Source organism: Electrona antarctica, assembly GCF_951216825.1.
Source record: "Electrona antarctica genome assembly, chromosome: 23".
Taxonomy (NCBI): Eukaryota; Metazoa; Chordata; class Actinopteri; order Myctophiformes; family Myctophidae; genus Electrona; species Electrona antarctica.
In genome coordinates this window covers 33,608,907-33,629,424 of record NC_136804.1, presented here as the reverse complement: position 1 = coordinate 33,629,424, position 20,518 = coordinate 33,608,907, and the positions used below count along the sequence as shown (strand labels likewise).

General features: G+C 41.7%; 1 protein-coding gene across 1 annotated transcript; it reads right to left on the bottom strand.

Moving 5' to 3' along the window:
* Window positions 1–617: 617 nt before the first annotated feature.
* Window positions 618–19,320, bottom strand: LOC306916531 (keratin, type II cytoskeletal cochleal-like). Its single transcript, XM_079494421.1, has 21 exons — window positions 19,181–19,320; window positions 18,802–18,941; window positions 14,685–14,997; window positions 13,758–13,966; window positions 13,038–13,098; window positions 11,782–11,877; window positions 11,356–11,520; window positions 9,900–10,025; window positions 8,897–9,117; window positions 7,998–8,044; window positions 6,909–6,953; window positions 6,134–6,178; window positions 5,941–5,997; window positions 5,489–5,545; window positions 4,437–4,493; window positions 3,979–4,059; window positions 3,466–3,522; window positions 3,161–3,214; window positions 1,997–2,053; window positions 1,674–1,730; window positions 618–812 (listed from the first exon to the last, which is right to left on the bottom strand). Exons 3-21 carry the CDS (start codon window positions 14,946–14,948, stop codon window positions 751–753), a joined length of 1,818 nt encoding a protein of 605 aa, XP_079350547.1. The 5' UTR covers window positions 14,949–14,997; window positions 18,802–18,941; window positions 19,181–19,320; the 3' UTR covers window positions 618–750.
* Between the last annotated feature and the right edge of the window lie 1,198 nt (window positions 19,321–20,518).

Sequence of the window (20,518 nt, the reverse complement as noted above, 5' to 3'; positions counted from 1 at the left end):
AAAAACATCTCAGTTGCTATGGCAGCAGAAATGCACACATTTGTTAAGATGTGGCATCAAGTTGGTCACAACGCTGCTTACAACGTGTGTGTCTAATTCTGTCTGTCTCTCGCATGTACTGTGTGTCTCGCCTATATGCATGTCTGGTGTGATTGGAATGAGATGGAGTCACCCGCTTCGACTGTTATCAATGGACAAGACCGCAGTTATCAGTTCGGATCAGTACGATTGTTTTCGACGAGTATGGGCATGCCTGCCGACTGATAAAAAAAACGACAGGATTAAGGTTGGCGAACATGCGTTAATATTAGGACCGCGCTGCGACATGCTTGCGGTTAAGTTTAGGGGAGGGTATGAGGAGGCTTGTCATTTTCAGTAGGCTCCCAGCATGTCCAGTAGACCTGAATAGACCGATAAGATCGGTTAACGTGTCATCAACGCCAATCGCAGCCAGTAGGCTCCAGACGAGCCGATCGGCTAGATAAGATCGGCGTAATAAGTAACCTACTGGGAATTATCGGTTGATTTTCGGGCAATCAAAGTACAGACATGTTGTATTTCTGAGATAGAAGTTTTATTACATGAGCAGTAGTTATCCAGACCATCCTTATGTTGCACATTAGGCTATGCCATTTTGACTTTAATATTCAGCTTGTCAAAACATGTAAGGCCATTGATGAGCATGTACTGTACTATACTGTATGTTATTCCAAAGGCGTTTAGTTTCAGCTGTAAGAAATGTTTGCTGTCCTAGGCCTCCGTCGTCTTGATGAGAACCGGTGGTGACTCAGGTGTCTTCATCACAGGGGAGCCTGCAGGAAAGAAGGCAGTTTAACCCATTAAAATCGGGAAAGCAAAAAGCATCAACTGTCATTATACGTTTTTCAGAAAAAAAACAGTGGTTTAGAACAGCGGTTCTCAAAAATAGCACATGCAGGCTGACAGCGTGTCACTTCGAGCACCTGTAGGCTACTGTACGCCTGTTTTTGAAATTAAAAAAAGAAAATTGTTTTCAAACTGTTTTAGTGAAGTACAATGTTTGTACAAAGTATAGATGTATAATAAAAACGCATAAACTATTGGCAAAATGGGCATATATACTCAAGTAAGTATAATAATTGAGTAAATGTACTTTCCACGACAAAAACCCTGTCCAAATCTCACAGAAATCGGTACACAGTATCTCCGGACCACCACAGGCAGAATTTTGATATCGGCTTCCGAAATTAGTGGGAGGGGCCTATTTTACAAAAAAACGCCACAAATAATGAACCAAACGTCCAATCCACCCCAAATTTGAATCACATGTTGTGGGTGATGGCATCAACACAGAGCAATTCCATTTTCATCCATAGGGGGCGCCACAAATGCAAAAAACTTTTTTCTTTTTACACATGATCACAGTGGTGACGTGACATTGTAATTGGCTAGCAAAATTAGTGGGAGGGGCCTATGTAAGCGATTGCGGCAACCACACTTTGCAATTTTTTCAAAATTGCGACTTTTCTAGTAGTTATATGTCCATGGCAAAAATAGAAGACAAAAACGTCCACCACAAGCCAGCATGGTGATGGCCCCTGCTCGAGCTTGTATGTGTTCTACTTGTTAATTCCCTCTCCCAAAAAAAGAACACAAACAGTATTGTTGAACCCCCACAACTGTAAAATACATACTTGGTGCTTGAAAGTAACATATGGGGACCTCTGGTTCCTCACACTTCACCACAGGGACTGGAAGTAAAAATTGCAGTTAAAAAAAACGACAGTATATACACAGTACATATGTGATCTGTAGACATGTACACAACCATAATATGGTGGTGTAAATATTATTTACCCACTGTCAGACAGAAACATGTGTGAACAGTATAGAAAAGGTGAGGACATTGTAGCGGTTTGGTTAAATCTACATACTGTGGGTCCCACATTGAAACCGGTCTAATGGTGTCAGTGACACAGGAAATATAGTCGAAGCCCCACAGTGGTAAAATACGTACTTGGTGCTGGAGAGAGGCAGGCAATCAGCTCAGGCTCTTCCAGTTTAAGCACAGGGTCTAGAGGAAAGAGTGCAGTTTAAATGTATATCCTGTAGTGACAGGGAGGCATACTATGGTCCGACGGAGCATTGGTTCGACATGTGTACGCACCTCGGACTAGCGCCTGCTCCTGTGCTTGCGGTTATGGTTAGGTTAGGGTTTGAGGTGGGTTGTCGTGTTTCGGACCAATGACTCGTCGGACCAAACACATGCACTCGTAGTGACAAGCTCTTGTTAATACTCTTCATTGCTTCAATATTCATAAAAAAAAAAAATAATAAAACCCGGACAGACTTGAATGATCACTTTGAATAACAGAAATACCTGATCTTCAACCTCACAACACATTGCGATGTGACGTGTTGTGAGCTTGTAAATTGGCTACTTTTGCGTGACACTGCAGTTTGACAAGGTAGTGCATTCATTTACAAAAAACCAACAAACCAGTAAGACGCCTAAGGGCGAGAAGCCGTCTTGAGTGTACAGGGTTTGATTAGGTCAGATCAACATATGGAATGTGTACAGGGTTTGATGAGGGCTGGGCCTTAATTTTCGGGACTGTTGAGAACTCTAGTTTTTGCGGGCTTCTGGGCGCGGCTGCACTAATAACTTTGGGGTGGGCCCGTCTAGAGTTTGAATGGACAGGTATCAGTCAAAAGGGAGACATCGAAGAGGAAGGATGGATGGGGAAGGATCAACATATGGAATGTCAGAACCTGTTCTCACATTCCATATGGGCATCCAGCAGATCGCATTTACTATGACATCAGTCACGACATCAGTCGTGATGTCACGACCTGGGCACCATATATGGGGGCTTTCCCATGTATGGGGATTTTGAGTGATACACTGACAGGAATATGGAGATACAAGGTTTCAGCCCGAGAGCATCGGTTTGTTTACTCAACTGACAGTGCGTGTACTGTCTGTGGGTTACTGAACCCACAGCCAAACAGGACCGATCACCGGTGTGAACAAAAGAGAATACACATTTTATTAAACCTACATACTGTATAGGCCCCATTGGGTCCCACTCCACAATGACAACTGTTTGGGGAAGGCCTGTCTAATGGTATGAGTGACACAGCAAACATAGTCAAAGCCCCACAGTGGTAAAATATGTACCTGCTGGAAAGTAGCAAGTGTTCAGCTCAGGTTCTTCCTTTGTAGGCACAGGATCTAGAGGAAAGAGTGCAGTTTAAGTGTGTGTATTCTGTAGATATTTTTGGTTACACAACCATATTTACTCAACCTACACACAAACTCACTGACAGACAGAACAGGTGTGAACAGTAGGCTATAAAAAAGATGAGGACATTGCACGTGGCTTGATTAATCTAAATACTTTGCGTCCCACATTTAAAACGGTTTAGGAAACCTGTCTAATGGTGTCAGTGACACAGCAAATATCGTAGTGGTAAAATACGTACTTGGTGCTGGAGAGTGGCAGGTGATCAGCTCAGGCTCTTCCAGTTTAAGCACAGGGCCTAGAAGAAAGAGTGCAGTTTAAATGTATATTCTATAGACATGGATCCAATGTAGTTATTATTTAGTAACAAACTCTTGTTTCACTAACAGAAATAGTCTGACATGTTGTGTTCTTGTAGATTGGCTATATTTTTGCGTGACACTGCAGTATGACAAAGTAGGACATTAATATATATTAAAGAAACATAACTTGATATATGGAGATACAAGGCTTTTGCCCGACAGCGTCAGTTTGTTTACTCAAACCTCAGCCAAACATGTGTGAACAATAGGAATTAAGAGTTTTATTAAACCTACATACTTTGGGTCCCACATTGGAGACTTTGGGGGACAAAAGATAAAAGTAAATTAATAATAACTAGTTACTTTTGGCAGGGAGCAATAAGTAATAATAATAATAATATATATATATATATATATATATATATATTTACTAGTAATACGTAATATATTACCATTTTTGAGTAACTTTTCTACTGTTTGTGCCGGCAATTGGCAGGCGATCAGCTCAGGCTTTTCCAGTTTAAGCACAGGGCCTAGAAGAAAGAGTGCAGTTTAAATGTATATTCTATATACAGTACATGGATCCAATGTAGTTATTATTTAGTGACAAGCTCTTGTTTCACTAACAGAAATAGTCTGACATGTTGTGTGCTTGGCTATATTTGCTGCAGTATGACACAGTTATGTTAAAAAAAACATAACTTGAGAGATGCAAGGTTTTTGCCCAACAGTGTCAGTCTGTTTACTCAACCCACAGCCAAACATGTGTGAACAATAGGAAATAAGAGTTTTATTGAACCTACATACTTTGGGTCCCACATTGCATTGAAAACGGTTTGAGAAACCCTGTTTAATGATACGAGTGACACAGCAAAACATAGTCGAAGCCACATAGTGGTAAAATACGTACGTGCTCGAAAGTAGCAAGTGGTCACCTCAGGCTCCTCCTTTTTAGTCACTGCAGGACCTAAAGGAAAGAGTGCAGTTTAAATATATGTATGTATGTATGTATGTATGTATGTATGTATGTATGCATGTATGTATGTATGTATGTATGTATGTATGATTATGTACATACATCTGTAAACATTGTTGTTTACACAAATCAAGCGTAGCGATATTTCATTGAGGCACGGAAGGCAGAAGGTTATATGTACTGTATATAGTTTCCCTCATTCATCCCCCTAGTAATTCATTCTGCTTCTTTAAATCAGCTGCCTCTCCAGGCCCCGCCCTCATTCCCACAGTGCAATTTAGGCGGCCTACTTAAGCAGCCTCAGCTCACTACTCATTCTCCATGCTGAGCTCTCAAGCAGCTCGTGTGGCGTCTGCGTGAAAATTTCACCCTCCTCCCTGCAGTTCTTAGTCCAGGGGTTATGGGATATTATTGTATTGTTTGTGATTGTGTAGATTCATTGTGTTGAATCATGTGTTGTGTTATTACAGTGTATTGTTGTTCATGGATTATTGTATCTTTGGCTCTGCTCTGGGGGGGTCGTTGATATCAGAGATGTGTCTCAGTGCACAGATAATCGGAGATATCAAATGTGATATCAGACCTGTGTCTGGGTACGCAGATTATCTAATATCACATGAGCAGAGCCACTCCGCCATACTAACATGCAATATCTTTGCAATAAATGGTTTATGGTCAATCTGAGCTGAAGTGTCTCAATGAACCACATTTACTCACCCAAACACACACCCACTGTCAGACAGAACAGGTGTGAACAGTATAGAAAAGAAGAGGACAAGCGGTTTGGTTAAATCTACAGGGCAGGGAGTAATAAGTAATATATATATTTTTTTTTTAAAGTAACTAATAATAAGTAATATATTACCATTTTTTAGTAACTTTTAAATACTTTACGTCCCACATTTAAAACGGTTTAGGAAACCCTGTCTAATGGTGTCAGTGACACAGCAAATATAGTTAAAGCCCCACAGTGGTAAAATACGTACTTGGTGCTGGCAAGCGGCAGGCGATCAGCTCAGGCAGTTCCAGTTTAAGCACAGGGCCTAGAAGAAAGAGTGCAGTTTAAATGTATATTCTATATACAGTACATGGATCCAATGTAGTTATTATTTAGTGACAAGCTCTTGTTTCACTAACAGAAATAGTCTGACATGTTGTGTCCTTGTAGATTGGCTATATTTTTGCGTGACACTGCAGTATGACAAAGTAGGACATTAATATATATTAAAAAAACATAACTTGATATATGGAGATACAAGGTTTTTGCCCGACAGCGTCAGTTTGTTTACTCAACCCTCAGCCAAACATGTGTGAACAATAGGAATTAAGATTTTTTTATTAAACCTACATACTTTGGGTCCCACATTGCATTGAACACGGTTTGAGAATGAGTGACACAGCAAACATAGTCGAAGCCACATAGTGGTAAAATACGTACGTGCTGGAAAGTAGCAAGTGGTCACCTCAGGCTCTTCCTTTTTAGGCACTGCAGGACCTAAAGGAAAGAGTGCAGTTTAAATGAAAACTGTCCAGGACACCCTGTCTAATGGTATGAGAGACACAGCACACATAGTGGAAGGAAGGCCCCACAGTGGCAAATATATGTATAGGCCTACGTGTTGGATACTTACAGAACCAAAGCGGTTCATGCTGTGACTGTCCTTTCATCACAGGGCCTAGAGATAGGAATGAACAGAGTGCAGTAAGTCCAAACTGCTACATTTCAGGGGGGGAGAAAGAACCTGTGTTACAACAGATCCAATGTAGTTATTTAGTCCCAACCTCTTGTTATTACTTTATTTGTTACGTAAGGGATAATATCTGGCTAGGTGGTCATTGTCGGGAGATAATTCACCGACAAGGAGTTTAACCACAGAGGCGAAGCCGAGGTGGTTAAACTCCCTGAAGGTGAATTATATCCCAATACATTGACCCAAAACACAACAAAAAAGTAGTAAGTTCACGCTGGCTACGTCTGGCCAGCTGCAGGGCTGCAGCACTGTCGGAAAACAAGGCAGTGAGTTGATCAAATCTAATCAATTTTCGGGTACTGCTTCGTCTATTTCTCGCTCAAATGTTTTCAAAAACATTTTTGAGAGCAATGTTTAGCTGTAAATGACATTGTGTGTCACTAGTGTGTGTGTGTGTGTTTACACGGCTGTCATGTTGGAAACAGCAGTAAATCAAGCGGGGCGCAGCCGCACAGCTGGCGCTAAGAGGGTTTGATTAGGCAGAGGTCTGTTATACAGCGGAGCGGTCATTATCAACACATAACTCACAGCTGAATTCAGCGATTGACCAATCAGAATCAAGCATTCAACCAAGTCATGTAATACATATTTATAACCCCCCCCCCCCCCCCCCCCCCCCCCCCCCCATTTAGAAGAAAAGTTGTGAAATACGTACTTCTTGGTCCTGACCGTCCTGGATACAACGTATCAATACACAGGCCTGGGGGAAAGAGTGTCGTTAATGAAACACCAACTACAAATACATCTGTAGACACTTGTTTTACTACTATACTATACTATACTATACTATACTATACTATACTATACTATACTATACTATACTATACTATACTATACACTACTATACTATACACTACTATACTACTATACTATACACTACTATACTATACTATACTATACTATACTATACTATACTATACTATACTATACTATACTATACTATACTATACACTACTATACTATACTATACACAACTATACTATACTATACTATACTATACTATACTATACTATACTATACACTACTATACTATACTATACTATACTATACTATACTATACTATACTATACTATACTATACTATACTACAGGGGTTCTCAACCCGTGGGTCGCGACCCCTCGGGGGGGGGGGGTTTTTTTCAAAAATAGCAGACCTACAAGCTCGTAGCGCGCCACTCGGTGGCGCGCTACGAGCTTGTATGAGCTTGTAGATCTGCTATTTTTCAATAGCTAAATTATAACAATGCTTAAAACACCAAAAGGGGTTCCCGCCCAAAATGGTTTAAGGTTATTGTAGCAGTCAATTTATATTGGGGGTCGAGAGGAGGCGGGGCGGGGGTCCCGAGACATTGCCAAAGCATTTCCGGGGGTCCCCGGCCAAAAACGTTGAGAACCCCTGCTATACTATACAACCTGACAGCCAAATAGAAGAGTGTCATTTTTTTCCTCCAGTCTAGAAGAGGATTGCAGAAGTTTAGGCCTTTTATTGAACCACTTGTTGTTAGACATGATTATTATACCAATGTTTTTTAAAGAATCGTGACACATTATGAGCTGCAATGTGGACATTTTTGTGGTTGTTTCTATTTTTGAAATACTACTATAAAATAGGGATTAAGTTGAACATTGGATCCAAATACCAACTTAAAATAACAGATCTGCAAGCTCACACAGAAGGTCACACGTCTTATGAGTGTCTGCTTGAGTGTGTGCCTGTGCTGTGTCACTAGTACTGAAACACTTACGGTTGTTCGGCACTGACTGAATGCTGATGATAGACTGATATCCAATCCTGTGAGTGACAAGAGGTTACACACTGTAAGACATGGGTCCCCAAAGTGGGGTCCGGGGACCCCTGGGGGTACTTGAGGGAGTTCCAGGGGGCACCTAGCTCAATTATAGTTATGGGTTAATTTAACTCAGAGTTAAATTAACAGTGGTTTTAGAATATAAATTGGGGTACCAGAGATAGAAATGCCATTAAATCGGGGGTCCGTAGCATAATGCGTGTGAAACTGGGGGTCCTTGAAATGAATATGTTTCGGAATCACTGCTAGAGCCGTAAAAATCTCCCTTATCGGGGTCACTGGCATATGTTTTCAAATGGGGGGTCCATGACCTAATAAATGTTGATTTGGGGGTCCTTGACATGAAAAAGTTTGGGAACCACTGCTGTAAGATATCACAACCAGCAGGCAGCAGCTAGCATAAAGAACCACTTGACATAGGAAGATAGGTTTTTCAGAAAACGTTTAGGATTTAGAAGCCATTTCTTTTAGAATCGGCCTTGGGTATAAATGGGTTAACCCATTTAGGCCTGATGTCGAAATTTAAAGAAATGTCTTCTAAATCCTGACAGTTTTCTGAAACACCTCATGTTTCTGTATCAGTGGTGCTCAATATTTCATGTCAAGGACCCCAAAAATTACATGTAATTAAAACGTTCGCTCTGAAAGAATATATATATATTCAAAGATTTGAGCAACATTTTCACAATTTTTCAAAAATAGCAGACCTACAAGTTCGTAGTGCGGCACTCGGTGCCGCGCTACGAGCTTGTAGATCTGCTATTTTTCAATAGCTAAAGTATAACCAAACGTGGTTCCCGCCCCCAGAATGGGTTTTTAAATCCCAGGCCATTCACCTCTCCTCCTCTCCCTCCAGTAGCTTCCTGTAGGTGGAGATCTCGATGTCCAGGGCCAGCTTGACGTTCATCAGCTCCTGGTACTCCCTGACCTGCCTGGCCATGTCGTGCTTGGCCCTCTGCAGCGCGTGCTCCAGGTCCCCGACGCGAGCCGTGGCGTCCTTCACCGCGTTCTGGCCGCGCGCCTCCGCCTCTGATATCTGGTCCTCCACGGTGGAACGCTGAGGGTGTTGGAGGTCAGGGGGGGTGCAAAGGGTTAACACCCCTGAGCGCACAGGATGGAGTTCCCCCGCCCTAGTATCAATTAGTAACGCCCAGCGCTCAAGACGGAGATTGATCAAAAAGGACGGAGATTATTGATATCAGAACCGATCGCATCGCTCCACAGGCTGGGAGCGTCTGTTGCGCAACACTCGGTGTTATTTTCCAGTGGGACGTGAATAACTTGGTCTAAATCATTCCGTCCAATTCTAAGAAAATATTATGTGTTAGACGGCCCACCGCGGTCCTGTCGCTAGTCGCGTTAGAATTAATCATACCTCCCGTTGTTGCCGATCACCTCAAGAGTGTTTTGGCTACATCAAGCTACTTCAGCCACATCCGGGATAACATCCGGTCCGTTGCTAAATGTTCTCCGCATGCTATAAATCGCTGGGCGCTATGATTTAATGGATTAAATAACCCTGGGCGATCGGGGTGATCTTATTTGATTATAAAATATTTTTGATAATCAATAATAAATAATCTATCACTATAGTTAGTTTAAAGGATTGTTGAGAACAGACCTCAGAATGTACTTGTTTCTGTGTCGCACTGTGCTCAGATTGCATGCAGCGTCAGACTCTGATCAGCAGCCTTAATAACAATGACACAAAGTCACCTTTCACAGCATTTGACATGTCAATTCTTTACAGTTAGGTGTGTTTCTTTTTGTCTTTATTTGCTGCTACTATACACATCATCAACACAAGCGTCAGTGGTGACTCTGACTGTGAGTACTCGCCTGTGCCTTCACGGAGTGGATCTCGTTCTGCAGCCGGCTGATCAGGCTCTTAAGCTCGGCGATCTCCAGCTTGGTTTCACTCAGTTCACTGCTGTGCTGGTCGGCCGTGGCGGCCATCTGGTCAAACTGGTGCAGGCGGAAGATCGAGTAGAAGAGGTTTAGTTTGTTACTTACGACACACCTCAAATAAAATGTTTGTATTTTGTCATGTGACGTATCCCGTGTAGAAAATGGCAGATCTACGACAGAGACTGTATTAATCAAGCATAATATTGGACTGACACGTTTATGAAACGTTTATTTGAGCTAGTGTGACTGCCTTCATTGTTCTGCTCCCATTGTTAACAAACCTTTGTTATTGCATATTTAAATACACAAACAACATGCCTGAATTAAATTATTCACGCTAAAGGATTAGTGAGAGTGTTTTTTCTTTTCTTTTTTGTAAAAGTACAAGTTGGTACAATTGGCTCACAGCCTCTGCCTGCATGAAGACCAAAGCCCTAATATTTTCCTGGGTCAAGGGAGGATTCCTTCTTGCTAAGCTAGTGGCTAAAAATATTTTGACAGGTCTTGATGTCATCGTAATGCCTGATTTTACACATGCTGAAAATAGCAGATCTACAAACTCACAACGAGCTAGTAGCTGCTTATAGATCTAGTTTCTGAAAGCAACCAAACACAACATGACTTGTCTTATAGCTCTACTGGGTCTCTTCTCCATTGGTCACTCCCTAACATTTTTGTCTAGTTTTTATCTGACAAAATATTTAGTTTTGGTCATCGTAGATTAGTCTTTAGAGAAACAAGAGGAACTAACCAGGTGCTCAATGGAGGTAGCAGGATGTGATAATGATAAAAAGGTGCTCACACGGATCAAAAAACGGGATCAATACATGATAAAAAGAGAAGGATCCGGGGCGACACACAAGGTTAAAAACTGAGGAACGCCTTTATTAATTTAAAAGGCAACTGCCAACATGTTTCGACCTAACAGGTCTTCATCTTGCCCTGATGAAGACCTGTTAGGTCGAAACATGTTGGCAGTTGCCAGGGTCAAATCAGCCATTGGGCCAGTGGGGCCGTGGCCCAGGGGCCCTTGGCTCTCAGGGGCCCTTCGAGGAAACTGGACCGCGTGGTATTGGGTTTGAGGCCCTGAAATTGGCCATTGATTTAGTTAAATTTAGGTCAAAAAGATGATAAAAACACAAAAAAACACAAAGAATGTGCACGCACGCGCACTATGGGGGCCCCAAAAACACTACTGGCCCAGGGGCCCTCATGGGGGTTAATCCGTCCCTGGCAGTTGCCTTTTAAATTAATAAAGTCTTCCTCAGTTTTTAACCTTGTGTGCCCGGATCCTTCTCTTTTCTCTTTTTTTCTCTCTTTATATCGTAGATTAGTCTTTATTTAGTTTTTATTTAGTTTTAGTCCATGGAATCACCCTTCTCCTCACCTTGACCTTGTACCAGCTCTCGGCCTCCGTGCGACTCCGTGCAGCGATGTCCTCGTACTGGGCTTTGACCTCTAACACGATCTGGTCCATGTCCAGATCGCGGGAGTTGTCCATCTGGACGACCACCGACGTGTTCTTCGTGCTCTCCTGCAACTCACACAGTTCCTGTGGCAAAACCAACAGCGCTATGGTGAGCGGCACAAAACTACCATGACGGCAAACGCAAACAGAATAGGTTTTCATAGCTCACTCATTTGATCGAACCCTTTAAGACTAGGGGTGCACGATTATAAAATTAAGGTCATATCTGCCGATTCTGACAGACGGATTATGTTTGCTTATTATGAATAGGGAAGCCAGGGTTCATGTGGTTATGTATGCTTTATTAGAATCAACGGCAGGATGAATTGTGTAAAGATGCGTTACCATGTCATAGAGTCTCCTGAGGAAGTTGATCTCATCTTCCAGACTAGTGACCTTGTCCTCCAGGTCCACCTTGCACAGATAGCCAGTATCCACATCCTAGATGAAGACACCATGAATCAGATAAATCCTGTGTACAGTAGCCTACAGTACGTCATGTCCCGGTTCTTCTCTGTGATGGAGTGCAGTGTTGTTTTTGGCAGCAGATTTCTATTTTAGTTTTAGTCATAGTCTCTTGAAACGTTTTCATTTAGTTTTAGTCACATTTTAGTCACCTAGAATGTTTTAGTGTTTAGTCTAGTTTAGTCTAGTCGACTAAATATCATAAGATTTTAGTCGACTAAATCTACAGTTGATTTAGTCAACTAAAATGTATTTTGGCGGGCCTTGATGCCGTCATAATGATTGTTTTTACACTTGCTGAAAATAGCAGATCTACAAGCTCACAACGCGTCGCAGCGCGACGTGTTGTGAGCTTGCAACATGCATGCAACCAAGTGTAAAATTACGTAACTGGATCTGTTGTCCACTAGTTCCTTCCTAACATTTTAGTCTTAGTTTTATTTGTTGACGAAATTGTCAGTATATTTAGTCTTAGTTTTAGTCATCGTAGCTTAGTTTTCATTTAGTTTCCATTTAGTTTTCGTCAGTGGAAAAAGGTAGTCGACGAACATTTTTCGTCTTAGTTTTAGTCGACGAAAACAACACTGGTGGAGCATATCACATTTTATGTGAGTTGGTCAACTGAAGGCCTGAGGCCGATTCTATAAATGCCTTCATTAGCAGCAGTTATTTTTGTGACAAGGAGTAAGGACCCCACAAATGTATATAAATTTGGCCACGGCCCACGGACCCCCGTCTAAAATTAAGAAGAGATGATTTGTCATTTTAAAAAAAAGTATTCAAAAATGTTCAAAAATAGCAGATGTACATTAAAGCTCGCAGGGAGCTTGTAGATCTGCTATTTTTGAATAGTCCACGCTAAATCTAAAATTCCACAGATGCTTTCTCGGTTTTAATGGGTTTGGTTAACAACTGTGGATAAACACTGCATTAACACACAGTTAAAACCCCTGTTTTCACTTTAACTCAGAGTAACTCATACGAATAATTTGATTTTCTTTTACACTGCACAGATAATTCAATCTTTCCTCCTAATGAAAGGTGTTTTTACTTGTCGAGGTTAAGAAAGTGTTTTTGCTGTTATTTGCTGGGAACAACTAATGCATTTTCCAGTACTGTCTAACAAGGATTTGTACCTTTTTAAGATTGACAAACTCATTCTCCGTTTCATTCCTCTTGTAAATCTCCTCCTCATACCTGCAACCAGACACAGGGAAACAACAACACGCCAGGTTACATTTATGTGACTTAGAATCTTAGATTAACGTTACAAACATAGAAGGACCACTTCACACGAGATGGCACCATTTCTTTGTCTCAGAGGAGATCTGTGGACAGTTCAGAAACCTGCCTACCAGTGACATCATCGGTAGGCAGGTTTGGTCATTAAAAACGAGATTTCAAACTTTCGTTGTGGTTTCATCAATGTACAGAACAATGGCTTCTATTTCAGCATGCTAACTTTCCAGGAAGAACAGTCTGCAGTTTAGCTTGTAATCCCCCTCGAAGATGTCATTGGTACTAGGCATGTTTCTGAACTGTCCACATCATTTCTCCTCTAAGACAGAGTTAGTAGACAAAAATGCTACCAGCTTAACCCATTTTGACCTGAGATCAGATTCTAAAAATGTCTTCTACATCCTGACAGTTTTCTTAAAAAGCTATGTTTCTATGTCAGTCGTTCTTCGATTTTTCAAAAATAGCAGACCTACAAGCTCGTAGCGCGCCACTCGGTGGCGCACTATGAGTTTGTAGATCTGCTATTTTTCAATAGCTAAAGCATAACATGATGCTAACACATGATGCTAACACCAAAATGGGTGCAAGGACTGTAAGCGCTCCCTTTAATGTCTTACTTTGTCTTGAAGTCCTCCACACTCCTGTGCATGCTGTGATTCTCCTGGTCCAGCCTGCTCTTGTCGTTGCTGACCATGTCCAGCTGCCTCCGCAGGTTGGAGATGTAGGCCTTCATCATGGGCTCAATGTTGGACGAGGCTGTGGTCTGCTCCTGTAGCAGCGTCCACTTGGTCTCCAACATCTTGTTCTGCTGCTCCAGGAATCTCACCTGGAAAAAAACACAAACAAAAAACATTAACGGGTGTGACTGTAGGCTACGAAATGTACATGTTTAATTATGAATGTTTCGTGCAATGGATTAATATACTAAACTAAAGTATGAATGTATTAGGACCACCAGCGGTCCAAATGCACCCTCACAGGGTCTGTAACTCCAAGAGCGTACGAATGGAACCACATGGGGCCCTTTTGGGGTCCATTCAATGGTTAATTTCATACACCCTCTGAGTTAAATTCCAGTATTAGTTCAGTTCAGTGATTCGCAGCATTTTACATTTCAAGGCCCCCGGTTTGATATGCATCATCAGGTCACAGACCCCATTTTTGTTTATCCCTGGGACGCCCTATCTGTCACATTCTCAGTGTTTATTTCACTCTGAGAGTGTGCAAATGGAACCAAATGGACCCTTATGTGTCCATTCGGTTCCATTTACAGACCCGTAGAGTACCGGAAAGTACATTTTATTTGTGGAGCACCTGTCACTGTCAAAGTTTTAAAACAGAAGAAGAACAACAATAATAGCCAAAATATGAAATAAACCAATCAACCAATGAGATAGAGGAAATCAAAATATTGGACATCACAACACAGGACGAGTCACAACAAGTCACATTATGATCAAATGAAGCAATGTCGATGTCGCGCACTGTAGTCAGACGTTCAACTTTCTCAACTGGTGATAACACTGGTGGAACAGGCCTCTTACCTTATCAATAAAGGAAGCAAAGCGGTTGTTGAGGCCCTTGATCTGGTCCTTCTCGTGGGTGCGGACAGCTTGGACGGTGGGGTCAATGTCCAAGTTGAGCGGCGCCAGCAGGGTCTTGTTGATCACCACTGAGGTGATGGGACCCCCCAGGTAGGGTCCACAGCTGGCCCTGGTGCTGCTATAGGACCCCAGGGACATGCTACTGAAACCTCCTGCCGAGCTGTACAGGCCGGAACGGCTGCTGCCCTTCTTCCTCAGACTCATGGTTGGTTTGGTGGTGGTTGACTTGTTCTGTGTGGTGGAAGAAGAGTCCCTGTTGGTGTGGAGAGAGCCAGGAGTGTTAGGGGAGGTGAGAGGTGTCCTGTGTTGACGTAGGCTTTTTATACACACAACAAAGGGTGTGGCATAATATAATAGTGTTAAGTTATGTGGCTCACCAATGTGGAGGAACCTGGTTGGTCTGTCACATACCACCACCCCCCCCCCCCTCGATCAGGGTGTCTTACTGGTTTGAAAACTTTAGTTGCTAGTGACTTTATAGATTGTGAGTATTATTATTACAAAACATACCTTAACCAATTCAGCCATACAGTATATATACATTTTGGCCATTTTAAAATAGCCGATCTACAAGCTGTATAGATCTGCTATTTTCAAACGATTAAAAAAAAATCACACCCGTGTGAACTGAGTGGTGCAAGGTCTTATATAGCCTGATCAGCATTGGTCTGACGTAATGTCAGTGACCATAGTAACCATGCTCATTCATTTGGGCCCCACGTACAGGTACATAGAAACATAGATACAGACAAAGCTGGTTATTGGAATGGTTTTCACCACTCAAAAAAAATATATTGTATGCATTTGAAAAGTTGTGAAACAGGTCATTCTGCATAATGAATACTTTCTACTTTTGGTACTTTAAGTCCATTTAGCTACCGATACTTTGGTAATTTTACTGATGAAACTTTTGAATTCCAGACTTTTAACTTGTAACAGAGTATTTCATTGCAGTATTGATATAGTATTTTTACTCAAGTAAAACATGCGAGTACTTTTTCCACCACTGGCCCCACAGCTGCCCATCGCTACACCAACGGGTTGCATTGTTCCTGCCACTGGTCAGGAATCCTGCCTCCTTGAATAGAACCAAGGTATTCCACTACAGGTGTAGCCTGGCGCAGCCACACTTCACCCGCCCCTATTGAATATGCATATGCCCCGAGGCGGATTAGCCCAGCGCAGTAGTATATTAGTATCGCTACTACAGGTGTTTCCCAAAACCACAATTTAGACCTGAGGACGATTCTACAAATGTCTTCTAAATCCTGACAGTTTTCTGAAAAACCCATGTTTCTATATTAGTGGTTCTCAAATTATTTCATGTCAAGGCCAAAAATGTTATGAAATTGGCTGCCGACCCCCATCTGAAAATATGTTGTTCAGGCCCCCAGAAGCAAAGATTTGAGTTAAAAACGTTCGCTCTGAAAGAATATATATGCAAAGATTTGAGGCACAATTTCACGATTTTTCAAAAATAGCAGATCTACAAGCTCGTATCACGGCACCGGCTTGTAGATCTGCTATTTTTCAATAGCTAAAGTATAACGTAATGCTTAAAACACCAAAAGGGGTTCCCGCCCAAAACCACACAAAAATACTATAGCCGATCTACAATCCGATCTATTTTAAATATTTATTTAAATATTGAAAATCTGTGATAAATTAAATAAACACTGAGGATTTTACTGTGTTAATTGCTAGAAACGTATAACCATACAGGAATCCTGGCGTCCCAATTCACATAACAGGCGAACATCCAGCTAAAACAGTCAATCTACACTACAGGGTCACAGATATGTGTCGCAAACGCAGAACATGAGCCGGTAAATCTGATATTTTCGGTGAAGACATTTGGTGTAGAGCGAAAGGAGGGGACCGCATGGACCCAGAGTTTCCAGAGTTCCACTTTCTGTTGTCAGTCGTTCAATAAAATCCATTCGAGTGATCCGTGTCAGTCAATAATAATGTGGGAACACAACACTGCCTTAGTGCCTATTTTCCTTACAAGATCTCCATCCAGCTGATTCAAATTCAATAATAATCAATGGCTCTGACACTTGCTCTTAGCAGTAGGCTAACTCCTGCCCTGTGTTTCATACTTTTTATTAAAGTGACTTCAGCGCTCGATAATAAGCATTCATCACCAGGGATTGAGAGACCAGTAGTCAAATGTAGTGTGTATAGACTGTGGCTCTGCTGTTTATATGGAAACAAGTTCTGGTTCTACCGAATAACCTGTATGGTGGGTTGGATCTGAGTTTTCACTAACAGAGTGTGGAAGAAAATCAATACAAAGACGGGTTGTGTCAATAGAAAGCCTACTTTCCTTAGTGGACGCACTCTGAGCCCCCCACCACACGTATAAACGGTACTTTTTGGCCAAAAAGGGATTTTGTTTCCACCGGAAAAAAAATACTTTTAGTTACTCCAATGCGCCCTCTACCGATATTGCCCAGAGAACTGCCTCATAGAGAATATTTTTCCTCCGGTGAAAAAAAATCCCTTTCTGGCCAAAAAGTACCGTTTATATGTGTGGTGGGGGGCTCAGAGTGCGTCCACTAAGGAAAGTAGGCTTTCTAATGACACAACCTGCCTTTGTTTTGGTGAGTAGCAAAAACGTTCTTTTAAAATACGCTAAAGAGGAGAGGCTGGTCTGATTTCGATTTGAGATTTAAAACCGAAAGTCCCATAGCCTTATACTGCAGGGCAGAATCGTAGAAGCAGTAGAAGGCTATGGACCAGAGCTAGTCTAGTTCACACTGCTGACATTCTGTCTCGTGAGCCTTTGATCTGAGTTGGCCTTTAAAGGCCGCACATCCAATCAGACCCTAGAGAATAATCTCGTGGCCTAGGTGCTCTTCACACGCAGCCCTTAGATCAGATAAGCTCACTTTATGATCAATCAGCTGGCAAGGGTTTGGACCTCCATTGTATTCTATTCATTCTTCCCAGTGTCAAAGAGAAAATAATTCTGTTTAATCATAAGCTGCAGTGCAGTACAGTTTGAAGGTAAACACACATCCATGGTGACAGTGCTGAGTACTGAGTCCCAACCCGTTCCTTTTTATTCTTGTTTTAAAAAAATAAATACATTGTGAAATAAAATAGCCAAAACAAGCTCATGACGTGAGCACTTGCATGATTAAGTAGGTCATTCATTTACGAAAGAAATAGAAATAAAATTGAAATGTGGAGTTACGAGGTTTCTGATATTTTATTCATACTTTCAATTCTTGCCAATTCTATTTTCTGTCACCTTTGATGTCATCCAATCCGATGGTAACCAAGGGAGACTGTGCTATACGGCTGCTGCTGTTATGTGGCGCACCAATGTGGAGGAACCAGCCGGTCTGTCACATACCACCCTGGGTCCCTGTCCGCCCCACAGGAGTGGTGGAAAGTAACTACGTATACTTAAGTACTTATAAGTAAAAAAAAATCAGGTACTTTTACTTTACTTTCCGAATTTTAATTTTAATTTAATAACGATTTTCTATACTATTACTCCACTACATCTCAGAGACAAATATTGTACTTTTACTCCACTGTGACTACATTAGTTACTAGTTAGCCTACTTTCTAGATTTTGATTATTATTACAAAACCTACATTAAAATGGGTTTGTATAGGAAGGGGGCGGGCCAGCTAAAATAAATATCAAATATCTAAATACTGAATCGAGCAACTTAAAACTGTCTGGGGTGTTCACATAAGCCTGGGTAGACGATTAAATTACCAAAACTTTAAGTGAAATATCCCTTTAACCAATCTGACAATCTAACAATCTGTGCTGTTGTTGTCAGGCTTGGCTACAACAGGTTGCAACTGCAGACTCTCGCCACATGAGGGCAGCATAGGGATGGCTGCTTTCTGTCAACCTTCACAAACGCATGCAATTATCTGTCAACTCTAAACACCTGCTGTTTCCGAGCCTCCGAGGTGTCCCAAACAGAACTAGACTACATTCATTCATTTGTAGTCGCCTACTGCGGTGAATAAGATATACAAGCTCACAACGTAGTTCCACTTTGAGTCACATTGATTTATAGTATACCTTTATTATTGAGCTGGCCTCGATAGAATTTCAGTCGCCCAGGCCTTGTTGGAAAGCCAGGTGAAGCGAGGTAGTAGTAGTCGGTCGCCCACAGAGGCAGCACAGCAGTTTGATTTAGAAAGATACATTTCTGTGTGAGACTGAGACACAACAATACAAAGGTAAGAAATAACAACATTAAGAAGCACCATTAATAATACAAAAGTATACATAAAATAAATGATACAAGCTCTCTTGCACTATGCAGAACATCAACACCAGGTTATAGCCCAAACATTTAGACTCGTAGAGGTTTTTTTCGATTCTCAATCGAAAAAACCCCTCTACGAGAGTAAATGTTTGGGCTAACCAGGTTACACTACACTACAAAGTCACTTACTTTCATTACGCCGGCTGGCGCATGGGGCAGAAACAAAGTTTCGCCACTTGTATCTGTCTTCTCTATTATTATATGGTCCCCCAGGCCCCAGCTGGCTAGCTCTGCCTCTGATGTTGCATGGTTCTGCTTCTCTATCCTGCTAAACGCATGTCATTCTACTGATTCTAGGGCCTCCCTTTCTTTCTCTTGGCTTCTGGGCCTGGGGTCCAGACTAGCTGCAATTTGCAACTCTAGATTTTTTTATAATGGCATGAATCTAGAGTTGCAATACCCTCCATTGACTCCCCACTCATCATTTTTCGTTTGCGATCTGCTTGTCTTAAACGACGTTAAACTCACCAACATTGCAGCTGTAGTCCAAGCTTGAATTATTCTCTTTCAATCTGCAAAGCTTGTTTTTCATAAAAATCCCCCGTAGACATGTTATGAGCTACTTTCTGTCAAGAAGAAGAAATGTTGGAGTTTGGAAGCGCTCGTTTTTATGAAGGGGTCGCGCTGCTGCCTCCTGCATCATGTGCAAATGCGAAACAGATGCATGCAGGGACGTTCAGTGACTTACGACGAGCGCTTCCAAACTCGACGAGCGCTACAGAAAGTAGCTCATAACATGTCTACGGGGGATTTTTATGAAAAACAAGCTTTGCAGATTGAAAGAGAATAATTCAAGCTTGGACTACAGCTGCAATGTTGGTGAGTTTAACGTAGTTTAAGACAAGCAGATCGCAAACGCAAAATGATGAGTGGGGAGTCAATGGAGGGTATTGCAACTCTAGATTCATCCCATTATAAAAAAATCTAGAGTTGCAAATTGCGGCTAGGTCCAGACAGTCTAATGCGACTCTCGGGGTAGCGTTGATGTCCATTCTGACTTCTGAGGACATGATGCATTGCCAACCCAGGTCCATATAGTGCAGAATATAACCATAACAATCGTTCATTTTGTGATAAAAGCATGAAATTTGGTATACATATAGCCAAAGGCATCTCAAACATAATTGGATGTGGAGGCATCCTGAATTTTCAACATGGCACCCATGGCAGCCATTTTTCAAAATGCCACCATTGACATCCAATAATAATAATAATAAAATAAGGCAATATTTTCTACATTTCCTTATGCTTTAAGTAGCATGTGACATATCAAACTAGGGGGTTTTCATGATGCTGAATCCATTCCAAGCATTAGTTTGGGCTAATTGGCCAAATTGGGCTAAATTTGGACATGGCAACTTGCCCAAATGTGCTGACATCAAGTTGCTATGGCCAAATTTAGCCCAATGAGTGTTTTTATGCAAAACTAATGCTTGGAATGGATTCAGCATCATGAAACCCCCCTAG

Coding starts and splice junctions, on each gene's coding strand:
- LOC306916531 (XM_079494421.1), bottom strand. CDS start 14,948: ATGAGTCTGAGGAAGAAGGGCAGCAGCCGTTCCGGCCTGTACAGCTCG. Junction 13,099..13,757: donor GTGGAGGACTTCAAGACAAA/GTAAGACATTAA, acceptor GTCTGGTTGCAG/GTATGAGGAGGAGATTTACA. Junction 5,998..6,133: donor GCATGAACCGCTTTGGTTCT/GTAAGTATCCAA, acceptor TCTTTCCTTTAG/GTCCTGCAGTGCCTAAAAAG.